This window comes from Larimichthys crocea, chromosome XIII, assembly GCF_000972845.2.
Source record: "Larimichthys crocea isolate SSNF chromosome XIII, L_crocea_2.0, whole genome shotgun sequence".
In the NCBI taxonomy this organism is placed as follows: Eukaryota; Metazoa; Chordata; class Actinopteri; family Sciaenidae; genus Larimichthys; species Larimichthys crocea.
Window position 1 is genome coordinate 22,905,877 of NC_040023.1, and position 23,247 is coordinate 22,929,123.

A 23,247-nucleotide genomic window follows, 5' to 3' on the forward strand; every position below is an offset into this window, starting at 1 on the left:
AAGCCTGGTTTTAGAAACATAATTACCCCAACAGGACATTGGTTGTGTTCCCTAATTTCTCTCCATTAATCCTTGTATGGTTGCGGCATGGGCAGAAGGAGAGTTCAGTGGTGGAGGATTCATGCAGACAATGTGGTGCAGAATAAAAGGGGCGAAGAAAAGTACCGAGGGAAAGGAAGCAGAGCCGGTGATTACAGAGATAGAACAAGGGAAATGGTTAGTGAGAAGGACGGAGGCAGCTCTCTCACTTGCGGTAAGTTAGAGAAAAAAAAGGGAGGGAAAGAGGGAGAGGAGGAAGGTAGGGAAGTATTGGAGGGTGAAGGGAGAACAAGAGTAGGCTAATTTTGTTCTACCTTCAGGACACCTCCTCCTGCTGCTGCTGGTGGATGCGAGTGACATGGGTTGAATATCAAACACACTTCCCGAAAGTGGCAACGAGCAACGGTTAGTTTGATATAATCCCTCCTTACGAGTCAAACAGGCAATCCAATCATGCTTTATAAGCCTGTGAATTGCACAGAGTCACACTTTATTAGTTGTTTAACAAAACGGACTTTAAGACTTTGGGAAGTTTTATTTAAGGTGTTCAACTACTTTTACATTAGATCTAATAAAAATAAATGACATAAAGACAGACAGGTGGCAAATTAAAGCAGAGGCCCGAATAAATGAGTGCAGTTACGTAATGAATGCAGATTTTGTCAGTAGGGCAGGAGGGGTTTGATGTGTGTAAAAATGATGTGAATCATCATGCTGTAGCCTTCATAGTCACCACATCTCAACCCCACTGAACACCTACGGGAGATTTTGGACCGACCTATTAGAGAGCACGCTCCGCCCCCCATCATCAAAACACCAAATGAGGTCATTTTGGAAGAATCCCTCTAGTAGACTTCCAGAGGCTTGTAGGATGAATGCCAAGGCACAGCAAAGCTGTTTTGGCTGCACGTGGCGGGCCAACACCTTACTACAACACTTTATGTTGGTGTGTCAACCATTTGTATATAGAAGTGTTCTCATACTTGAGATTAGAAACAGTTAAACAGTTTTGAGTGTCAAGTGGCTTATGGTCTGGTTATCATAATTTACCTTTTGGCTTGTTTTTGTACTGCTACGACCACTCACTCACTTCACTGATGTAACCTTTAAGCAATTTGATGATTTTTAAAAATTCTTATGCAAAATGTTTCATAGTGTCTTATGTTCTGTGAAAGCCAAAGTATGTTTTTTTAGCCTACATTGTGGGGAAAGGAACTGAATGTTTTGAGAGTCAAAACTGTTCTTTATGTTTTAATGGTGAGGTCAGTTAAGAGTTGGTTATGCCAGAGCTGTGGAATATTTAATCACCCATCATCTGCTCACATATTAACCTTTCTTACCTTTGTATGTATACTTCCACTTCTGAACTTGTTTTTAAAATACAATAATGTGAAATTGTTGGTTATCTCATTTGACTGGCTAGTACTCGTTGCTTTTGTTGGAATATCAAGTATCGAGTGTGGTGCATCATAACTTTCAGCTTTTCAGCAGTTTTGTGAAATAAAGTTGGTATCTGTAGCTGGTAAATAGTTAAGTGCCGGATAAATGTTTTTTAAAAAGATTTTAAAAAGTGCCCTTTTATTCTGACCAATCAAAGACACCTGTTCAATAATCATGCCGTTAAATCAGCATCCCAATATGCCACGCCTGTCAGGTGAATGGATTATTCCACTGACATGGATTTGAACAGAGAAATAAACCCTTTGTGTGTATATAAATCATCTTATATGTTGCTTCAGCTTGTGCCTTTCATTTATACTTTCGTTGAGTGTAAATATCAGTTTTCATTACTGGCTAACAAAAAAAAAATCCATATTGTGCACCGCTACATTTGGAACTGGACAGTGAATTTTGTGCAGTGTGCAATCAGTTTCCCTGAGATTTCAAGATGGCAGCAGCTGCCCAAAGTTTTTTGTTTTTTTACAATGGCAGGTTGGAGACAGTATAAAACAAATCTTGGTTTACCTGTATAGGAATAGACAGGTGTATAGCACAACATATGAGGATGAAACCGGAAAAAAATAAACCGCCCACATGCTGTCAAAACCTGGAAGTGCAGTGACATTTTCAATAAAACGTACACTACGTGTTGACAGAGTGCAGAGGTTGGCAAGAGCCAAAGGGAGTCAACCATATGGGCAGCACACTGAAGCAATGAGCTGAAAGCTGTAGTATCAGGTGTTGATATCAACGCCCTAACTCAAAGATTGAATGTGAATATCAAACTACTGTTACTATAATCTCTTGAACATAAGATAAACACAATACCTCTCCTGAATTGGTAAAATTGGAGGGTGTGTTTTTGTGCATCTCTCTCAGGAGAGGGTCACATTTACTATCTTGCAAGGTCTGATATGAATTTCTCTCTGTACTCAATAATCTCTCTGTAGCAGGATACCTCTTATATTATCGCAGATAACACAACAAAAGAGAAGGGCCAAAACACATTATTTACATGCTACTTGCGTGCCTCTACTGCACAAAATGCCAAGAGGATAACTGACTGCAGTTCTGCTCATCTCTCTCCATACATTTTGTCAATGATACAAGGACAGAGTAATGCAAGGACATGGGAAATAGGAGGGCTGGGGTTCAGCCAAGGTTTTATCTGAGGCTGATTCTGCTGCGCGCGCTCAATTACTCCTTCTCTATCTTTTTCTCACTCATACTGGTCACACTTGCAGCCGGTGACTGTCCTGCAAGCAAAGCTCCACACTGGCACCTGTTGATGAAAAAGCAGAACAGCAGACACACACGGACATGCCTGCTCTAACACACAAACACAAAAAAACTCTCTCTCTCGTGTGCGCGCACACACACTCGTAGCTGCCAGTGCTTGTCCGGCTTTCCTTTCTAGATGGATTGGAAGAGTACTTCTGATTTGAGGGGCCTCTAGCATGCAATGAATCAGTGTAAAAAGATTCAGGTACACACACACACGTGCACAAAAACCCCATTGGTTCAGGCAAACATAATCACACAGCACAGAGAGATATAGCCACACATGCAGACCTTGGAAGGCAAACGTGCCTAGAGTGACTGATTGGTTGGGAGTTCTTTCTAGACCGAAATCTCAGGTTTTATCTCGGGGTGTAATGTTATATCACTAAGTCAATACAACGGTCAGAGATAAAGCTACACTGATAGAAAAAAAGATCCGAACCAAGCAGCAGAAAATTCATCAGGCATTTATACAACTGTCCAAAACACTAAAACAAACGTGTCTCTAGAGTGTACATGAGTGTGTGACTACTGCCAAGATTCCCAATCATAAACCTACTTCAGGCCGTCCACTCCCAAATTAAAATGGTACACAATAATGAAGTGCTAGTTCAAACATTACTTGGAGAAGTAACAGCTCTAGTAAAAACAATACAAGTGTGAGCAACTGCTTCCAAAGCACACTGGTGCCGGCTCCTCCGAGCTTAAGGCAAAAATGGAAAGTTTTATTTGAAAGCACCACCTAGTGCTGCTGAAAACACTGGAGTCAGGCAGATGGCACTGACCCTGGTATTGTCCGTCTGCAGCATTTTCCTAGACACTGTATCCTCTCCGGGGACTGTCTAAAACACAGAGTGTGTCCCCATGCCAGTTGTTTGTCATTATTGATGTGGCGCTAAACATTATTTTTAAAGCACAGCCACTATGGGATTTTTGAGATTGATACAGATTTTAGAGGAGAAAAGTTCACAGGTTGCTGATGTGCTGAACAACGTCATGAATCTTTGAGCTGGAATGAAAATAGATCTTTCCATTTGTGACTGTGATGAGTACTCAGAAGGCCATTTTTTCTACTCTTTTCTCTGGGGATATTTTTTTCTCCTTTTATTTGATAAAGGCAGTTGAAGGCAGAAGGGAAAGTGGCCGCCTTAAATAATTTTGACATGTTAAATAATTTTGCATATATATTGTCAAACAATTTTAGTAGACACTGCTTTGAGCATCTATTTTTGCAGCATGCTCTCTAAAGGAAGAGTTGTCATATTGGTGTATGAATTTATCTACATATGCTCCAAGAGTTTGAATATAGGATAGTTGCAAACTCGTAGCCTCATGTCATTTACATCACAGCTGGACTATTGATCTTGAGGAAAGAATGCTCCAAGATTGAGTTCACAGATCGTCAACAGGGACAAGATGTTTTAAAGTCCAATTTGCACAATAATAAAAAAAACAAAAACACACTGTTTGGTCTTCTGCCGCGACATCAGCACAGATGAAACACTAACAGTAAGTTGCAGCAGGATAGGAGAGAGAGACAGAACTGGTCAGCTGCGTACGTGGGTAGACAATTCAGGCTGAAGTGCGAGAACAAAACGACCAAATGTACAGACATAAAATCTATTTTTCATGTTTCTGGGTGAAAATTTTGCTTCTCAAAGTAATTTATTCTCTTTCCACAGGTGTGATTCCGTGGATAAAATCGTGAGTGCAGCATAAACTCCTTTTGGCAATCACACCTTGTAAGGGAGACAGAAGTGCTCTGTGATATCCAGAGTTGTCTACTTTATTCTGCACTGCTCTCAATTTGAAATCATTTCAACAACAAAACAGCGCAGACTACACGGATGACTCCCAACACATTTCCATTTTATATTTGATTTCAAAGTGACAGACAACCTGAAGTCTGTCACATTTGCAGCTACATCAAAGGGAACCCTGTTGCAAGCAAAGATTCTAGGGAAGGCGCTACTCACCGAAGCCCTTGTTAACTTAAAAGGCAGCGACAGATGGAAAATCCTGCGCATCAAAAGTCAACAGCACAACAAGCCATGACACTCAGAGAGTGAGCTGTTCCTGACACTAATGACCTTTAGCCAGCATTGGCGAGTGTGTGTGTGTGTGTGTGCGCGTGCGTGTGTGTGTGTGTGTGCGTGTATCTAGCAGAATTTTTGACAGTAGCTCGTTAGCAGTGGAGGCCTGTTAGAGCATGATTTTCTCCCATTCCTCAGTTTCCCGCATCTGTTCACCTTCGCATCCCTCGGTCTGGCATGTAGCAGGATTTTTGTTGAGCTAACAAGGAGTGGGTAACAACAAGGTTTTATAGGAGAGGGGAGAAGAACGGAGGTCAGAGGACATGGCATCCCTTGATGTGAAAGCTGGTGGGAGGCGGTAAAGAAAATGTGGACGTGTTAGAAAGAAGAAAAAAAAGACGTTCCATCCCTGCATTACCTGCAGTACAGCCCCCACAAATCAGCCGACAGTGTAGACATGTAGTTAGTTTAGTTAAAAGTCTGCAGTGTCCATAACACTGTGCCTGGGGACATGTTACGCACACGCCCCCTGAGAAAATACACAGTTGTTCATACGTTTGTACCTTGACTTCTAGCCTCGATGGTCTGTTATTTCTTGAAGGCTTATGGCAACTTAGTGTGTCATGAACGCTGATCTCTCAGAAAACATTATATTGCTTCCTGTCAAACCTTTAGTTTGGGTGTCGGAGGCATTCTTTGTTCAGACCACAGTTTCACAACCAAAACAATGTTCACAAAAAAAAAAATAATAATAATCAGTGCCACTTAGTATGTCAACTCAAGTACTGTGCCAATTAAAAACGTGTTCATTTGCAATTCGTCATGGCACTCAGTAGTACAATTAAGAAGTCAAATTTAAAAAACTGGTGGAGTTTCAGAATTTGAAAACAAACAAAGTTGCCACATTACTAAAGTATTCCAATATCGTCTTTTCCTTCATTCACAAGCCATCATCACAGCAGACTCCATCGCTCCATCCGCTAAAGATAGATTTTACTGTTATTTGGGGCTTAACAGGTATTAATTTCAGACTCTTGTTTGTGTGTGTGTCCCTTTTCCTGACAGCAGGAAAGGATCGATGGAATAAACAGAAAGGGAACAGCGCTCTCAGTTACCTTCGTCGAAGTCAGCATCATCCTCGGTGTGCTGGGGAAAGGGGAAGCAGTTGGTGATCTCCAGCCGGTCATCGACTACCAGACCCAGCAGGACGCCCTGAACCACCTCGCTGCCTTGGCCCTCTTCCTGGTAGTGCTTGATAATCTTCAGCACCACCTGTGAAAACAGAAAGAGCAATCTAGCTGAGGTATCAAAGCACACGGACAGGAAAGAGGTAGCGAGGGAGGAGAGGAGGCTTTACTCTGCTTTCAATAACACTTTCTGAAAAATGATTTCATTTCCTGAGCCGCGGCTAATTTATTTAATCGTGCCTATTGTTTGTGCATTCTGCGGCTGTTACGGCATTTGTTGTTATTGTTATTTTATCATCTTTTGATTTATGTTATCCAATTCAATTGTGTCTCTGCTCGTCATGTTGATTTGGCCTCATTAGTGTGTGTTGGGGTTAGTTTGGTTGAGATGTTTTTTAACAAGCCACCTGGGTTTTTTCCCCCCTCTCTCATCTAATCCTGCTGCAACTTTACCGGTATTACACTACAACCTCTTCTTTTATACATTGTTATATCACAGAAGAAAAACATTCAATACAACTATTTAATGAACACCATTGGGAAAGACAAAAATAATGGTGGATTTTAGTGTGCATTAAAATGATATTCTATGCTAAAGAAATGCATTGTAGGATGATAGTGTTGATGTAGAACATGTTATGAAGTTTTAAAATTACAAACATTTCCACCATGAGTTAACTTTCCTTAGGACATTATACAGTTTAACAGTGAGATCATGGGCAGTTTAAAGTCTGTGTAAAGGCAATTCTGAGATTCTTTCAAAATACATTAAATATGTTGGAAAATAGTTGCTGAAATCATGTGAAAAGACTTTGAATGATATATTACTGAACTGTGGAGGTTAAAACAGTTTTTCAGTGCAGGATTTTTTGGGCGGTCCTAAAGGGTGGCTCGATGACACACTGAGGCCACCCTGAGCATACCCCTGCACCTCTATCAGAGAGATAGAGATGAATTAATCTCACTCAGAGTGTTTCAAAGTTAGTCATGTCATTTTCTGAACTCATCTGACACGTGTCAGTCACTTCAAAATGGCTGCTTTACTACTTCCACGAGTGGGCGTGGCTTCAGCATATTCAGAGGACATGCCCCCATAGTCCTGGAGCTGAGAATACTTTACTTGATTTTGACACCTAATTTCACAAACATGTCGATATTTTGAATCATTCAAATTTGGCTGGGTGGTTAGAAACACTTTCTTCTTTGGTCTGACAAACTCAGAACACATATATTCTTACTTTACACAGACTTACTTAGCTGTGTCACTCCTGAATATTTTGTGTAGGCTTCATCTTTCATACGGGCACACAGTTTTAGTTCACTTTTTGGTACAGTTGTATTCTTAATATCACAAACATGTATACTATGTGAAAACCACAGACAGTATAAAGAATGGACGTCTTATTCATGACGTCACCCGCAGGTTTCTGAAGAGCCATCCTGAAGCTCAGAGTGTGTGACTCTGACTCTGCTGCCATCTTGGCAGTACCATCTCTGCCGCCTCCCAGCTAATCTAAAAATGGACAGTGATGTAGATCATTGAAGCAGGCTGAATGACGCCTGGCTGCTCAATCAAACTCGGCTTTCAATCAAACTGGCCATGTCATTAATTATGCATAACTTTAAGCCTTAGTATAATTTGAACAGGTGAGTTTACGGTGATTGACATGTTCTGTAGCCAACCTAAAGTAGACGTTTGAGGTAATGCAGTTTTTGGCCCTTCACTTCACTGTCACAGGAGTTGCGACTTGGTGAAAACACACATTGTAAGCATAGATACTGGCATAATACATAATGCCACACATGTAGTGAAGTTCACAGAAGAGTGATATGGTATGGCTTTGGGGGTTACATAAATACTGCTGCACTGCATTGGAAATGATTTGTCCTAGAAATTAGTCTTTTTCTCATATGCTGCCTTTGTTCAGTAGGTGCTAATACTTACATGGTTCAGCCCACCTTTAGCTGACTTAACACCTCCGCTCTGAAAACCTATTATAAAGTAACTCCAACCTCCACATTTTTGACATAAAACTAAATAAAAGAGATGGATCTCTTCACAGTTTAGTAACGTTGCCTGTGTAGTGTGCAATAGCACTGCAGCTAAGTTCGTTTTTAATAATTTATTGGATGTTTGTTCTGCCTTGTGTCAAATCTGTAAGCATCAAAGAAATATTTTATTTCTTTTGTGTAACATCTACTGGGAATCAGGGCCAACACTGACACTGCTACCGGTCAATAGCACATCCAGAGTCCTAGAAACCCAGACACTCAAAAGTCAATGTCAATGTCAACCGCTGCCAAGGGAACGGGCCACTGATGCCTGAAGCTTAGTCACCGTTTCTACAAACATGTCAAAATATGGTTTCTTCTGCTTTCAAAAAACAAACAAACTGAATTACACACAGTGGATGCAACATCATTATAATCTCCTTATACGAAAAGTGAGCAGGATTCAATCATTCATTTCATTTCAGTCCGACTGGAAGCGCGCGGGACATTGGATGTTCACTAAAATCGCCCCTTACATCAATACTACATTACATAATAAATCCACAGGCACCGTTACGCACTCAGCCTTTATCTGTCTCTAGGCTCTTACATAAAAAATACAGAATTACCAGAAACCCTTGTTAAGAGGAAGTTCTGGGACAAGTTACTCAGGCACTCAGTGGGCTGTGGTTGAGTGGTGAGTTGAGTGGTAAGCACCACCTGCAGGCTTTAACACTCGTGCATCACTGATCTTGAGTGCGTACAAAAGCCCAGTTAGTATTCAGCAGAATAGCTTAGCAATTTACACTAGAGAGAGAAGAGGCACATAAAAGGACACAATCTGAATCGAGAGAAATTTTTCTATGGAAAATGCTACCCTGGTCCAGTGAGAGGGTATATTTGAACTTGTAGTCAGATATCCCACATTTTCGTGCCTGCATTAAATCTTTAATGCTGGAGAAAAATGGGCCAATAGGACAAGCCTCTGCATGATTGAGGAGCTGGTTTAAGCTCTAATGCTGCATCACCAACACCAAGGACAGCAGGGATGGTCTATGGCTTACTTCCACACACACACACAGAAACTTGCACATACAGTACCCCCTTCCCATCATGAGACACCGTGACAAGCAAAAAAACAGAGAACAGCCCAGGCAAAGAGCAGAGAATAAGGCAAAGCGTCTAAATGAACAGGAAGAGGACAAGAAGCTGAAAGCACAGTGTGGAGGGGGAGAGCATAAATCACACTGATAACAGTGTGGGCAGGTCATAGCCAGAGGCATTAATAATACACACATACACTCAACAGGGTGGTAGTCCTGGGGCCGTGCTCACAACAAAACACCCATCACAACCATGAGGAAGCCCCTACGTGCCTCACCAGTTCATGCGCACATGCACACATGTGCTCGCTCACACACACACACACATGCACGCACATCTGTCTCGGGAGATGATTTATTTCAATGGAGTGCCGGACCTGTCAAGCAACAAGTAAAAGAGCTGGGGGCGGGAGAAGAGAGACGATATGGGGTGGAGTGCAGAGAAAAACAAATCTCATTCCCTGCCTGCCTGCCTTGGCTTCTCTGACTGAAAGGGGAGGAGGGTCTGAACACTAGGTCGGGGTGGGGGAATAGATGGCAAGAGAGAGAAAGAGAGAGGGATGGAGAAAGGGAGAAAAATCTAAGTGTGAGAAGAGGAAAGTAGTGGAGCAGGGTAAAGGGAGAGAGGAACAAAGGAAATGCACCAGCAAAAATATGAGAGAGGGATAAATCAGAAGCATAAAGGGAAATTAAGACAAAAGTAAACAGGAAAAGAAAGGCCACAGGGGAAGTCCTCGGAATCAGCAGCACCGGTTGCTTTACAAACCCCCTGGCTCTTTTTCTGCTAGCAAATAGCTTTTCTAGTCTCCCTCCATCAGTGAGAGCAGATAGCGCAGATACACAATGTTTCCAGCTATCCAACTCTGGGCAATCTCTTCATCACACACTTAAATAGGGTCCATCTGGAAAAGAAGGAGGTGAGAGATGGACAATTGGCCAAAAACAACTACGTAAAGGTCAAATAAATGAAGCTAAATTCGAAGCGGGGCTTTAAGAAAACTCCTGAATGGACAGAAATGCTTGCAAGTGGGGAACTGAAGAGGCATCGGCGCTATAAGAAAGGGAAGGAAGGATGGAGGTTTCAGTGGATTTGTTGTGCCGGTTTCCTGGTGCTGAGGAAACGCCATCAGGTATTGTAAGCAAAGCCTGAAAAGCTCTGAGTTTGCAAGCACGCACTCTCCAGTACTGTCTATGCTCTCTCGCTCTCACACACACACACACACACTTTTATTGATCTAGCTCACCAGTAGCTAGCGCAGTGAGCTCACCTCATGTGGAGAGGCCCGAAGATTGATATGTGGACAGCGTATTATAAATCAACAAGCTTAAAATTGAATTGTGCAAAATCAATTGCGGTCCAAATCCCCCGTTGGCTGCCTTTAATTCTTATCATAAATCTTCTCTCTCGCTCAAACAAAAAAGGGGCTCAAGTTATGAGAAAGTACAGCAAGAGAGACAATCCCGTAATGAGTTTTTTTTTTCTTTTTTGGTGCCACTGACTACACTCAACGCTGACTGTGATATGCTTGATATATAAAACGCTTTTGTGTGGTGTGAGTCATCTCTTAGGTTAAGCCATGGATGAAGACCACTACAGATTCCCACTTTATCTGCCAACTCTCGCCTGTTAGCTCGAGGAGATCTTTTTCAAACTTTTCAGGCTCAGTTTTTATTTAAGCCAAGTTTTTTTTTTTTTTTATGTGCGAGCACTGTCTTTCTTTTTTAATAATATTAATGCATCTCTTTTTTAACATTAACATACAGTGTGCAAGGCACTGGGGCAAGCTGGTTGAACGATTAATGTGAATACAATTCAGTTTTCAATCTCAGTGGGCTGACCACACAGAAACTGTTTTGAGTGGCAGCCTTATTAAAAAAGTTCACAGACAGCCTCTCTATAGAACCACTTAAATCAACAGAAGTGGTAGTGTTCATGTAAGGTTTTGATGAAATTCTGTTGTTGAATAGAAAAGTTAATGTTCTGACTTTGACCAGAAAGAAAAGAGACTACAGAAACACCCACAATTGAACAGAGGTGCTACAGAGTGGAGGTTCTTCCCTCACAAATGATCTTTGAAAAACACGATGACAGTCAACATAATAACTACGTGAACATATGTCATACAAAATATCAGCACTGTTCTTGAAAGGCTGGCATTATAATCTTTAGAATTTTTAATGAAATAAGAACTGGTTTTAGATACTAATTATGGTCTGATCTTATTTTATTTATTTTTTCAGAGAGACATTAAGTATATTAACATTTTGTAATTACCTCTCTTTATATTTGTTTTTTATTGTTAGTGGTGGAGTCCGCCATTCACACTGAGATTGCCTTCAAGTGCTCAGGGCAATCACAGGAAATAATGCAGCATGTAATCGACTGTTACAGTTTTTACTTCTGAGTGATAACAGCCTCACTGTTTACTGCTCTCCCTCCTGACGCCTGCTACTCCAAACCCAACATTTCCTGCTGCTGCTGCTTCAACCAGATATTCAGTTGCTCTTCTGTTGCTGTTCAAGAAGTGTCTGATGTATGTATTAAATGTGTTTGCCGATACCTGGAATCTTAAATATTACATCATGGACTTCAGTAGATTCTGTATTATGGAGAAGCGATAACAAACTGCTGTGTTTGTTAGTAACTTCCTCGACAGATGCTCACAAATGCTTATGTGTGTCTTATGGCTGCTTTGTGTCACATTAAGCAGTGTGAAGCCCCATCCGGACACACACGGGCTTAAGGACCCGAGGCAAGAGGAAAAGCCTCAGGGACTGTTCTAGCAGGTTTTTACTCATTCATATATTCACTGAAAAAGTAAAAAAAAAAAGAAGAAAAAAAAAAGGCTGCTCCTGCTAAAAGAAATTAGATAAAGAAAGAAATTAATCTAATTCTGACATACGCCCTGCCCTTTCATCCCCCAGATCTATCAAATCACAATGCCCTGTCCCATAAAATGTGTTCCAACCTCTTCTTAATTCATGGTACATGAATAAAACCTGTGTCTGATGTGCATCATATGTCAGAATAAATGGATAAAGCCTTTTTTGGAGTATGCGGGCAGTTGTGTGATCGCAGTAGGTGTTTAATGAAACCCATTGCTGTGCAGTACTCAACTCCTGTGGCAGCACCGACCAGTGAATCATCTTCAAAAGAAAGGAAACAATCCAATTCTATTACACAGCAATGGTGATGGTGTCTGTGGGCAACCCTCCAGCTAAAACCTCTGACAGCCGGGTCATGACGCAACGCAGCGGCAACTGCTGCATATCAATGCGTTCAGGTGGAACGTGTTTCATAACGCTCTACCTGAAATGAACGCCTTTCACCTTTAAGTCTGAATCCAAATGAGGTCGCGCACTAAGCGGCACTCGACTGTTTTTAATTTAACTGCTGCGATTAAAATGTTTGGTTGATGAGGCTGAGGGGTGAATAAAAAAAATAAAAAAAATCTCATTAGAGGTCTAAATAATACACTTTGAGGTGAAATATTTAGATTTGAAATTACAGCTCAGAGACTCCTGGGCAGCTTTAATGAGCGAGATAAAAGGACGGCAGCAGCTGGCAAGTTAAAGTTCTGTTACTGTGTTCAGGCACACCGGGCAAATGAGCTGTTTTGTGTCCAGCGCAGCTTTGGGCAGGAGGGGGGGGAGAATATCAGTGCATGGCTGTGTAGCAAGTTTGTCCTCTGCTGTTTATTCGGAGGTACTACAGACTACTACAACGTTCAGGATGGGTCAAGTTCAAATTCAGAATGAGCCCAATAATCAGTCAAACATTTATGCATTCAAGAAATATAAAGCCACAAACAAAGGCATCGCACACTAAAAAAAAAACAAGCTTCAAGATACACTCCCTGGTGATAGTGCCATCCATCTGTTATCTGTAACCGTTGTTGTATCCTCATCAGTGTCACAGTGGGGCTGGAGCCTATCTTTGAGCACGCAGCGGGGTACACCCCGGACAAGTCGCCAACTCATCACAGGGCACATAGAGACATTCACACCTACGGGCAATTTCCAGTCACTGATTTACCTATTGAGTGCAACTCTTTGGACTGTGGGATGAAGCTGGAGTTCCCTGGAGAGAACATGCACTACACACACAAAGGCCCCAGCCAGGGTGATAGTGCCACCAAATCCCAAAATGTGTCCCTGACTCCTTAACTGTGTTTAGTTTAAATTGATAAACAACAACATAGAGGTCTGAACTGGTTTATGATTTCTAGTATAACTAGAGATAGATTAACAATCTGACACATACATTTCATCTGACAACAAAAGAAACAAAGAGAGGGGGCGCATGCGCATTGTTTATTTTCACCGGACAAACATCTGTAACCTTTAAAATCCCTGAGAGGTTCATTTCCACAGGGGGACTAATAAAGTGACATGTAATCTCATTTAAATAATCAAAGAATGGGTCAACAGGCCTGACTCAAACTTTAATGAATAAATGAATAAATCTAAAAGTTACTACAGCGAAGTGACTGTCGCCTAATGCTCCGTGCTATGAACGCGGCTAACTAATGTTTCTTTTGTCTTTTGTCTTTGTTTGTGAGAGAGAAGCATCATCCTCCTCATCCTCAGGTGTAGCTTCATGGAAGCTAAAGCAGCTAACCTGGAAGATAACCAGTCAGCCTATAATTAGCCTGTTAGCCAGTCGGGAGGCATTAAGCAGCGAATATTACATCTGTCTGTCATTACTGTGTTGGAATAAACAGCGTAGGATGCACTGCACGGGTCTGTTGAGGTGTTAGATGGTTTCAGCTTCACGTTATCTGTCCGCCATGATGATGATGATGCTCACGCTTTAGCATCCACATATGTTAGCACCGGTTACCTTGCCAACCGCCGCCCAAATTCAACACGAACGTAAAAAAAAGAACCGAGGTGACGCTTACCAGTCCCTCGATCTGGATCTGTTTGACCGGGGAGTCCAAAGTGCCGCCGGTAGAAGCCATGGCGGTGCCGGATCCAGCAGCAGACTCTTTACGGGCAGCCATGACGAGCTACACGCGGAAAAAGGGAGACAGCTTTGGGTGACGGACGCTTCCGTTAAAGATGCGTCCTGGTCCGTACAGAAACAAAGGCGTATCGTATCTAGTTCCCCCCCTCCCCCCTTAGTTGTGACCAGTGCTGATTGCAACAAACCATCTGTTTGTTGGAGAGTTTATTTATTTATAAACGTTTTATTATTTATTAACTAACTCACATGGTGACATGAGGGATGGATTAAAGACTTCATACCAGATTAATAAAGCTCTGATCAAAACGCAGCAGGTTTTTTTCTGAACTAAACCGAACTGGACGACGACAATCACCACTGAAAGAGTATTACATGTGATTTCTACAATTACAAGAAATTATTTTTCTTCCAACAGCTCCAGAATGAAGGCCACCATTACTAACACTGGCTCTGTTACGTGAGCTGCAGTAAACAAAATGATTGCTTTAAATTGCAGGTATTAGAATCGTGAGTTCTTTCAATTCTATATTATCTTTAAAAAGNCACTGGCTCTGTTACGTGAGCTGCAGTAAACAAAATAATAGCTTTGAATTGCAGGTATTAGATTCATGAGTTCTTTCAATTCTATATTATCTTGAAATACCATTATTAAAAAGACATCAATATTAAAAATGGCATTGCAAATGAATAAATGTTCAGTTACCAAGTACTTAAAACACTTTATTTCAAATCTTTACAGATGTATCACAACTAGAAGTTACCCGAAGACTAAAAAGGTGGGATACTGAACTTAACTGTAACAAGTACATTACCTAGTTACATGATGCAAAAAGGTGAATAAGCATAAACATAAAAAGGTACAAAAAAATATTACATAAAACTTGATAAACTGCCTGAATTATACATCTGCAACATGATATTTAATGCCAGGTAAGATTTACCAATTTTCTTTTGACAGATTAATTTTGTTTATGAAAGAACAAGTGCAACAGGGAGAGGGTGGGAGAGGTTACACTTCTGAGCAATAAAACAGTACCTTTCCAGAACATGTACAGTCAATACGGGATTCCATGTGAAAATACAGGGCTCTTTATCTAAAATCTGAACATTTCAGGTGTGAATGGGCAATGGTACAAAACATATGGAATGAGCAGACAATGGAACTTTAACTTACAAAACAAAATGAAGCAAAGCTTACAAATTGGTGACTGAAAAAGGTTGCTTTATAAATATAATTGTTAAACATTCTTCCTCACTCCGTTTTAACCAAATGAATACTGCATCTGTAGTACAGTAAAATCCTTTTTTTAAAAGTTTCCAACCCGTTCCCCACTATTCCCTCCCCTTCCCCAGAACAAAAAAATGGGCAGACAGGAAAACAAAAAGGCAAAAAAGTCAGAGTAATTAAAAAAGTATGTCTGTTGCAAGCAGAGTGTTTGTCTGTTCTTCCGATGTCTAAATAAGGTGGAATCTTGGTCCAGCGGTGGCGATGATGTCGCTGTAGGGCTCAGTCTGGGTGACCTCGATGGCTTGCTGCTTCTTGAGGACCAGGAAACTGTAAAACTTGGCAGCTGCCTGCTTCTTGTTGTTGTTCCGGCACAATTCAAGCAGGCTGATTGAGTCTGCGCCAGTCTTAGCCATGACGCGCTATAGGGCCAGAAGCACAAACTGTCAGTCTAAATTCTCTTTGGCCCCGGTGTGAGCAATAAAATATAACATAATCAATAAATCTGCTTCTAAACAAATACTACACTCTACCTGGAGACCATGCAGCATCTGCTGGGTTCTCTTGTTCCATCTCTTCTCCTCCTGATCCTGGTCTCCAGCTTGACCTTCCTCTTCCTGAGAAACAGTCATCAGCATCAATTAGCCCAGACTCATACAGTAAACGGTACAATCAAATAAAGTGTGTTTCTAGAGAAAACCCTTTTTTCTAAACAAATGTTCCAGTGTAACAGAGAAAGCTGTTTCCCCCCCTCTTACCTCCTCTTCATCACTATCATCCTTCTTGTCTTTGCCCTTGTCACCAAGCAGGTCAAGCTCGGGGACAAGCTGGGTGAGGTTGAGACTGCTCTCTTCTGGGGGCAGATCCACCTGAGGCATGTCTAACCTCTGAGACAAGACTGAGCGGTCAGCCACCTGTTGCTGCTGCTCCAAGGGAGCCATCTGAAAGAGGGAAAGCAGGACGCACAAATTAAGACGAGTTAGGACACGATGTAGTAGACTGAATTCATTACGTTCTGCAATTATGTTTCTACCATTTGATTAATACTCGTTCCGTGTTTACAACTTTTCGCCTGGTGTAATATTTTAATTAGATAAAAGATTAATCTGATTATAATTAAATAATCAAAATCTGCTCCAGGAAAAAAAAAAGAAACTAATTTTTTATGTATTAATGTCTCCAGTGCTGAACTCAGCCATTAGAGGCCATTCAACATTCTTAGAGTCTACATTTTGCAACTTGCTACGGGGACTTTTCCAGTGTTTTGACGAAGAAAAATAAAATTTAGTTTAGATGACAAGTACTCACAGGAAGGGGGACCTCTTTGTCGAGGGTCTTGCGTTTGACACCACGGGGGGTGGAAGGAGGAGGCATGACTGTCTCATCCAGGGTTGTCCTGCTGCCCTCCATGGCAGATGCTGCCAGCATACTGGGCTCCTCCATGATAGTCTGGTCTGAGGGTCAGATCAGAGAGACCGTGTTTTATTCAGTAACTGAGGCTGTCACGGTTTGATTTTCTCTTTCCCTCTTGTGTCTGCACCTGTATGTGACCTCCTCTCATCTCTTCCAGTAACACTTACCAATAACATCTCTGTGCTGACTCATGACCTCCTCTCTAGGCACCTCTGTGTTCTCCAGATCTTTGAGGAACTCATCCAGACTGTCTGCCTCGCCGCCCTTTCTCCTCTTCCTCAGCTCATCTGGCACCAGAGGCGTCAGGCAGCGTGTGAACATCTGACAGAGAGATTCAACAGTTGAACTAAGAGGGGTGTTTGTTTTTTATTCAAACTTTATTTATAAGTCAGCAGTCTAATAGAAATGGAGGGACTATCACAGAGGAATGATTCAAGACAAATGGAAAAGAGCTGTTAAATTATGCATCGACACATTTTCCATTCAGTATTCTACAGGGGTACTGTGGGTGTGAAGGGATGAAGAAAAGAGACAGACAAAAGCAATCACTTCCTCCACCTCCTGTTTCTTCATAGTTCTCATTTTAAAATCCCACAACCTGAACAGAATGCCAATGAAAGATACAATATTATAAATCTTCTCTCTCTCTTCCATTAAAGAATGTCTGACCTACTTGGGGAAGGTGTGGCTCGCTCATTACCATTCCCAAGTAATAACATTGTAAGTGACTTCAGGTAGACAGCCGAGAGTATTTTATCAAACAGTTAAGGGTGGACGTTTATCCACAAACACATTGATATTTATAAACAGGCATCATTTACCTTGAGCAGCCTGGCGTTCCAGAGGGGCTGAGCAGGCAAAGAGAAAAGCTTCTCCACTCCTCCGGTCTCCTTCCACATCATGAGCTTCTTAGTCGGAGGGGCGAGGTCCAGGGTGGTGACAATGTCCGAGTAGTCAGACAACTGGGCCCTGATGGTCTTACTGTCCAGCTCCTTCACACTGTCCACGATCAGTTTCCTCTTACGCTTCGCCTTGGTCTCTTTCACTGGAGGTGTGAAAGGGGAAAAGGGATTAAGCTTTGTTGGAGTTCCTCCATCATTACAAAGGGTACAGTTTCAGCACGTATGCAGTGATTGTCCAATTTAATCAACGTCTCTGCAATGCTGCTCATTTATTTTTTACATTACCTGCTACAGCTCAATAAAACCTCAGATATTTGGAGTTGGTAGAAAGGGTATAGCAAAAAATCTCTACTGGCTGACTAATCACCTCACAATGTGCAGTCAGTATATTGTCATATTGAGTACAGAAATAGCGAATGGTGAAGCATTCAAGAAACGGGTACTTTCAAAAAAGTAGGTGAGGGGGGGTTTTTACCAGTGATGTCAATGGGCTCCAGGGCGAAGGCCTCCTCCTCATTGTGAACCAGAGTGGTTTGTTCTGTCTGGTCAGCCATTGCAGGCAGTGGCTCTGCTGGGCCGGAGTCTGGGCTGTCTGGACCCGCTACACACACACACACAAAAAAATCAAGTTGAAATCCTCTTGAACAGACGAACAGTGACACAAGTGCATTCACACTTTTTCATGTGTTCTGATCTCTATAGCGTGTACTCAACTGCACGAGCAGTTAAGACTATTCTCCACATGCAAATATATTTAAAGCCTCTGGAAATGGGGCTTGAAGCATATGCAACACATAAAACACGAAACATGCATATGATATTAAAGTTAAGCGTCTCATTAAGCATCCACATAAAAACAGCTCGTTTTGCTGTTCACACAATTATTTTCTCTGTGTAGGCATGGCAGATCACATTTTGACAGCTCCACCAGCATGAAAGCTGAGCAATGTAGTGCTTTCGGTGTAAGACCATTTCCTTTCTTTACTCGATTTATGAGTTTATTTATTACACTAAATGTAGCACAGCCAGTTTGTTTCGTTTCAGCTGACACTGAGGCAGACCGAGTGAGAGCAGAGTGGCTTGAGTTAGTGGAATTGTTTTTAGGACTGGCTTGCAGAATTAATAGCATAATAAATGTCAAGCACAACTCAAACAGACACAGATGGACTGAAACTAATTGCTAATAATTTTTAGATGCTTACTATTATTTACACTAGAACCAAAATGACATAGTTTGAAGGCGTGGATGTGGATTTGAGTTTCAAGTGGCTTTCATAGAGACATGGTAACTCTTAGAGATTAATGGAGACAATGTACGTGAAGAATCGGAATTTCTGGTGTCATATGCTCCGCATGAAGACAAACTGTTCTTTACTTACGTGAATGGAGGGGGTCAAAGTCTTCCTCATCGTCTCCATGATCTGCAGGCATCATGACGCTTTCTGTGATGGCTGGAGGGTCATCAAAAATACCACCTCCGTCTTCAGAGCTCAGTAGCTTATCAACTGGAAAATAAAGAACAGGAATAACTTGACGACCATTCTTAAACTCGAGCAACTGTAACAGTCAGTTGGAGTCTATGCTGGGATTTAAAAAAAAAAAAAAAAAAACTGCTTACCCAGCATTCCCCCGTCACTGTTGCCCATGGAGCCATCCCCAAAGTCGTCATACTCCATGTGGTTCGACTTGTCAGGGAGATTAGCTGGACCAGGCTCAGCCTCTAGCAAAAGGTTCGAGGCTGTGGCACCGTGCATGATGTCCTCCTCAAACGTGCTGGCATCACGCATCATCTCTCGGTCATCCATACCAAAGTCAGCTGAAGAGTAAAGGAAGGTTGTTGTTGTTATTATTGTTCTAAGTCTTTTTGTGTTAAATCATGCAGTGGTATAAATGTACATGTCGGTATTTATAGTGACCTACCAAAGTCATTGTCCTGCAGGAGGCTGAGGTTGCCAACATCTTCCCTCATGGTGATCTCTTCTACTCTGCTCTGGTTCAGAGTGAACTGCTGGGCCACATCTATGTCACTGTTTGAATAAAACAAACACATCAGGGAAGGGTACAACAGTTCATGTGGACGACACAAACTGGACCACATCGGTACTAGTGACAGTAGCAAGGGCCTCACTGTACAGACCAATACATCCTTGAAACATAAAATAATCGAGGGAATGACATGAGAGCATAAATAAACTTACTCCAGGTCAGGAAGTGGCTGGTCAAAGTCATGAAACTCCTCAGGTAAGGTGATGGCGTTGTAGGCTGCCTCTCTGTTCTCCTCAGGTAAATCCACCACACCTGAATACAGGATACACATAGTAACGTTGTTATAACATACAACTGTTCTTCAGCGTTCCTACGCCTCACAAAGAACAGCCATACCATGGGTACGACAGACAGACAACAAAGTGCAGCAGTTTAGAAGACTGGCTTGTTTTTTGTTTGGGAACATTCAGATGTTTAAGTGGTTCATCTTTAGAACCGTATATAAACCAAGTGGTTACTCATGGAAAATCCACTGGAGCTTTCACTTCTGTAGCTTTTATGTTTTGCTCTGAAGCTTGTAGCTGTTTCAGTGAAGGGGATTTTACATCTTTTCTTGAGAAGGAAAATTACATTACATTTTCTTCTTACCTGGCCTAAAAGCCATTTTGATCTTGATGAAGGCTTCATTACAGTCAGCAAGCAGATACTTTGCCTTCCTGTGGTAGATTCTCACCACCCCAAGGAGCAGGTGACCTGATGTACGCAGTGCCATCTTCACCTAAGGGAAACAAGGCCGGGAAAGAGACGGAACAAATACCACGTGTCAATGAAGAGGAGGAGGTAGCAAAGAAAGGCAAGACAAAGTAACAATTCTGGTTCTGAGCAAGACTCGGGGCTGAAACATGAAAACACAGACGGCACTTTTGTCTTCTTACCTTGGGTGAGATGATGCTTTCCACACTGCTCTCCAAGTTGCATTCGAACACATGGGCCTTGGTCAGCTTTTTGTCCCAATGGGCCGCTAGCCAGATCTTGGCCAGCGGCCCACGTTTACTGAGGACAAAGTGGGCGTAGAACATTGCCCTGGTTCCCCTGACTCACACACTCACACTGCGGTATGGGTTACCTGGAAAACACAGATGATTATTTTTAAGTACAAGGAGATGATAAAAACATAACAATGTAATACACAGTAGCATTCATTTTTAGTATTCATGGGGCGGATTTGTTAAAGAAAAAGTGTCTTGACAGAAACAATGCTTAGAAATCACAAATGAGATGTTTTGACTCCAGCTAAACTATCGACTCATTTTTAACAATGCCGTTCTGCAGATATTCTTGGCTTATGATGAGAGCCCAAGTTATAAAAGGCCAAAAATACCAAAAACAGATGTAACTAAACAATTCCTATAGAAAGTTGTGGGCATTTTCCCTCCTTCCTTCTCCAGATAAAACAGTGCAAAGGTGAGAATCGTCAACTTCCCCCCAGGAATGCGGGTTGGTTTGAAGCTGGTGGATAAATTTGGCTTTTACAAACCACAAACTTGCAAATTATAATGATTTGACTACGACGACGGTGTAAAAAATAAACTTTATAGTAACCTACGCTAACGTTAGGTAACATAATCCCATGCCGGGGGCTTATTAGTTGGTTAACGTACAACGCTGACAAGTCGTAAAATCGATAAAGCTCCTTTTCTCCTCTTGTTTTGCTTAATTTGATCAACTTTGATCGCTAACGTGACTCGTTGCTGCTGAAATACAAACGAAAGACATATTTAGAAAATGAGATTTTATCAAAACAAGCGCTGCCTTCACTGAAGTTCCGCCTATTTCCCAGTCGGGGAGGCAAACCTTAGAAATCCACATGTCCGCCTTTTCCCGGCTACTAAACAGCTACTCCAATGAATCATTAATTCGTAAGTCGCACAATTACAAAAACTCGCTAAAAAGTCAGTTTCACGTAGCAGTGTTTAAAACAGTGTAACAGTTGCGTTAAAAAGCGCCAAAGGGGTTTGGTCAACGCCAGTAAATAGTCGGCGCCATCAAGTGGGACGAACTAAATTAGCCGCCAGCTAACTACAAAAGGAGCAATGAAATCGCGAGCTGTGCGTGTGTGTGTGTGTGTGTAGCAGAAATGTTTACACCGATGTTAACTTCCTTTAAGTTCAATCACAAGCTTTTCTAACCGGGTAACAAACATACCGTTCGTCCATGAAAAGAAAGTGGAGCTCACGGGAACGAGGCGCGCATTAAACCTGCTCCTACTTTTCCCTCGTACGTTACCAGCACAACTGTGTCGTTAGCTGGCGGCTAACGGCTCCTGTACAACGAAGGCCGCGTCAAATAAACACAAAAGTGCATGCTCACTCCGTCTCTGAAAACACACAAAACATCGCCTAAATATCCCCGGTGCAGACACACTTACCGACAGCACCCCCGCTTATAGTGAAATTCTTATGGTTATGTTATTTCTCCAAGCGTATTCTCCCCTGTTGTACTCATTAAAACAGACAAGATGGCGCCAGTCGCCTTCCTCCCGCTCAGCGCTGTCCTTTTAAAATCGGCAGGATGTTTACAGTCAAAAATGGCGGAGGAGGAGTCTGCTGCTGCTGGGGGAGACTCTGACAGCAGGCCGGGTGCACCGGGCGCAGATAGGGGGCGCTGTGGCACAGTGCTTACTGCGGACGTACTGTGCTTCAGTCATGCGTCGACATGTCTGAAAATTCAGCGTGCTGTGTTAAAAAAAAAAAGTACTCTAAGATTATTAATTACACTGTGCTTCATTGTCATATTTTTTATATTTATTAGGGCATCACGTCCTATTGAGGTTACCTATTGTCCAATACAGTACACTCATTGTATAACTGCCTAACTGTCCCATCTGGCCCCTAATCTTTTGAAAACAACACTGGTTATGACCATGCACTATGTGACTCACATCCTTGCAGTTATTATTTATATCATGGTCACTTTCTCTGCAATATTTCTATTACCCTTTTTATATATCATGTCACTTTTATCCTCTGTACTTGTTGTTGTTTTTCGTGTTTATTGTGTAGGTTATAGATATTTCTGTCTGTTTATTGTGTTTTTTACGGAAGCCCTAAAAGGTCATACATACATACATTTTATTCCACCCGTTTTCCCATGATAACGAGATAATTTTCCTCCGTTTTCCCATGATAACAAGATAATTTTCCTCCGTTTTCCCATGATAACAAGATAATTAATTTGAGATCCAGGGAAAACAAAATGTTAGTCTAGTGTATTAAATCAAGTGCGCCCGAATGTATGGCAAATGCATGTAGTCCATGATACGGAGCGAGCAAACCTATTACGCCACTGCAAAATCCCTTTGATCCATAATTTCTGACAAAGGTTTGTACACTTGATCTCAGGACTGGAGTGAGGATTAGCCAAAGTGTACCAACCTTTGTCAGAAATTATGGATCAAACAGATTGAGTAAATATTGTACATAATGCCCTTTTCAATTAAAACTAATAAACTTTGAGGCTGAATTGCTCAAAAATTATACAGTAAATATGCTTGATACTGAGTGAGTCAACAGTCAGGATGGTCCTGAGATCAAGTGTATCAAGCTTTGCCAGAAATTGCCATACATTCTGTAATACGGGCGCACTTGATTTAATACACTAGACTATCGTTTTGTTTT

The 23,247-nt window shown here is 41.8% G+C and overlaps 2 protein-coding genes across 3 annotated transcripts in view; both read right to left on the reverse strand.

Moving 5' to 3' along the window:
- The window catches only part of LOC104924527 (eukaryotic translation initiation factor 3 subunit H), a 50,471-nt gene extending 36,331 nt beyond the window's left edge, over window positions 1-14,140 (reverse strand). The window contains exons 1-2 of the mRNA XM_019260083.2: window positions 13,980-14,140; window positions 5,909-6,065 (exon numbers count right to left, since the gene is read on the reverse strand). Coding sequence (XP_019115628.1) covers window positions 5,909-6,065; window positions 13,980-14,081 — 259 coding nt within the window. The 5' untranslated portion in view covers window positions 14,082-14,140. The remainder of the gene's footprint in view (window positions 1-5,908; window positions 6,066-13,979) is intronic.
- A 603-nt stretch (window positions 14,141-14,743) lies between these two features.
- Window positions 14,744-22,153, reverse strand: LOC104926221 (double-strand-break repair protein rad21 homolog). Of its 2 annotated transcripts, none has more exons than XM_010740031.3 (14): window positions 21,999-22,153; window positions 20,506-20,696; window positions 20,219-20,348; window positions 19,783-19,882; window positions 19,505-19,611; window positions 19,203-19,400; window positions 18,964-19,089; window positions 18,060-18,185; window positions 17,504-17,727; window positions 16,850-17,003; window positions 16,578-16,723; window positions 16,028-16,210; window positions 15,803-15,886; window positions 14,744-15,691 (listed from the first exon to the last, which is right to left on the reverse strand). In XM_010740031.3, exons 2-14 carry the CDS (start codon window positions 20,647-20,649, stop codon window positions 15,500-15,502), a joined length of 1,914 nt encoding a protein of 637 aa, XP_010738333.1. In that variant the 5' UTR covers window positions 20,650-20,696; window positions 21,999-22,153; the 3' UTR covers window positions 14,744-15,499. The 2 variants fall into 2 exon arrangements, with proteins under 2 accessions (XP_010738333.1, XP_019115620.1); XM_019260075.2 differs by lacking the exon at window positions 21,999-22,153 and adding an exon at window positions 21,776-21,895.
- Window positions 22,154-23,247: the final 1,094 nt, after the last annotated feature.

Bases quoted from the DNA above. Each gene is read 5' to 3' on its own strand.
- LOC104926221 (XM_010740031.3), bottom strand. From the start codon at position 20,649: ATGTTCTACGCCCACTTTGTCCTCAGTAAACGTGGGCCGCTGGCCAAG. The intron at 19,612-19,782 runs GTAAGTTTATTT...TTATTCAAACAG, and splicing joins CAGCCACTTCCTGACCTGGA to TGACATAGATGTGGCCCAGC. The intron at 18,186-18,963 runs GTAAGTAAAGAA...GTGTGTGTGTAG, and splicing joins CTTTGACCCCCTCCATTCAC to CGGGTCCAGACAGCCCAGAC.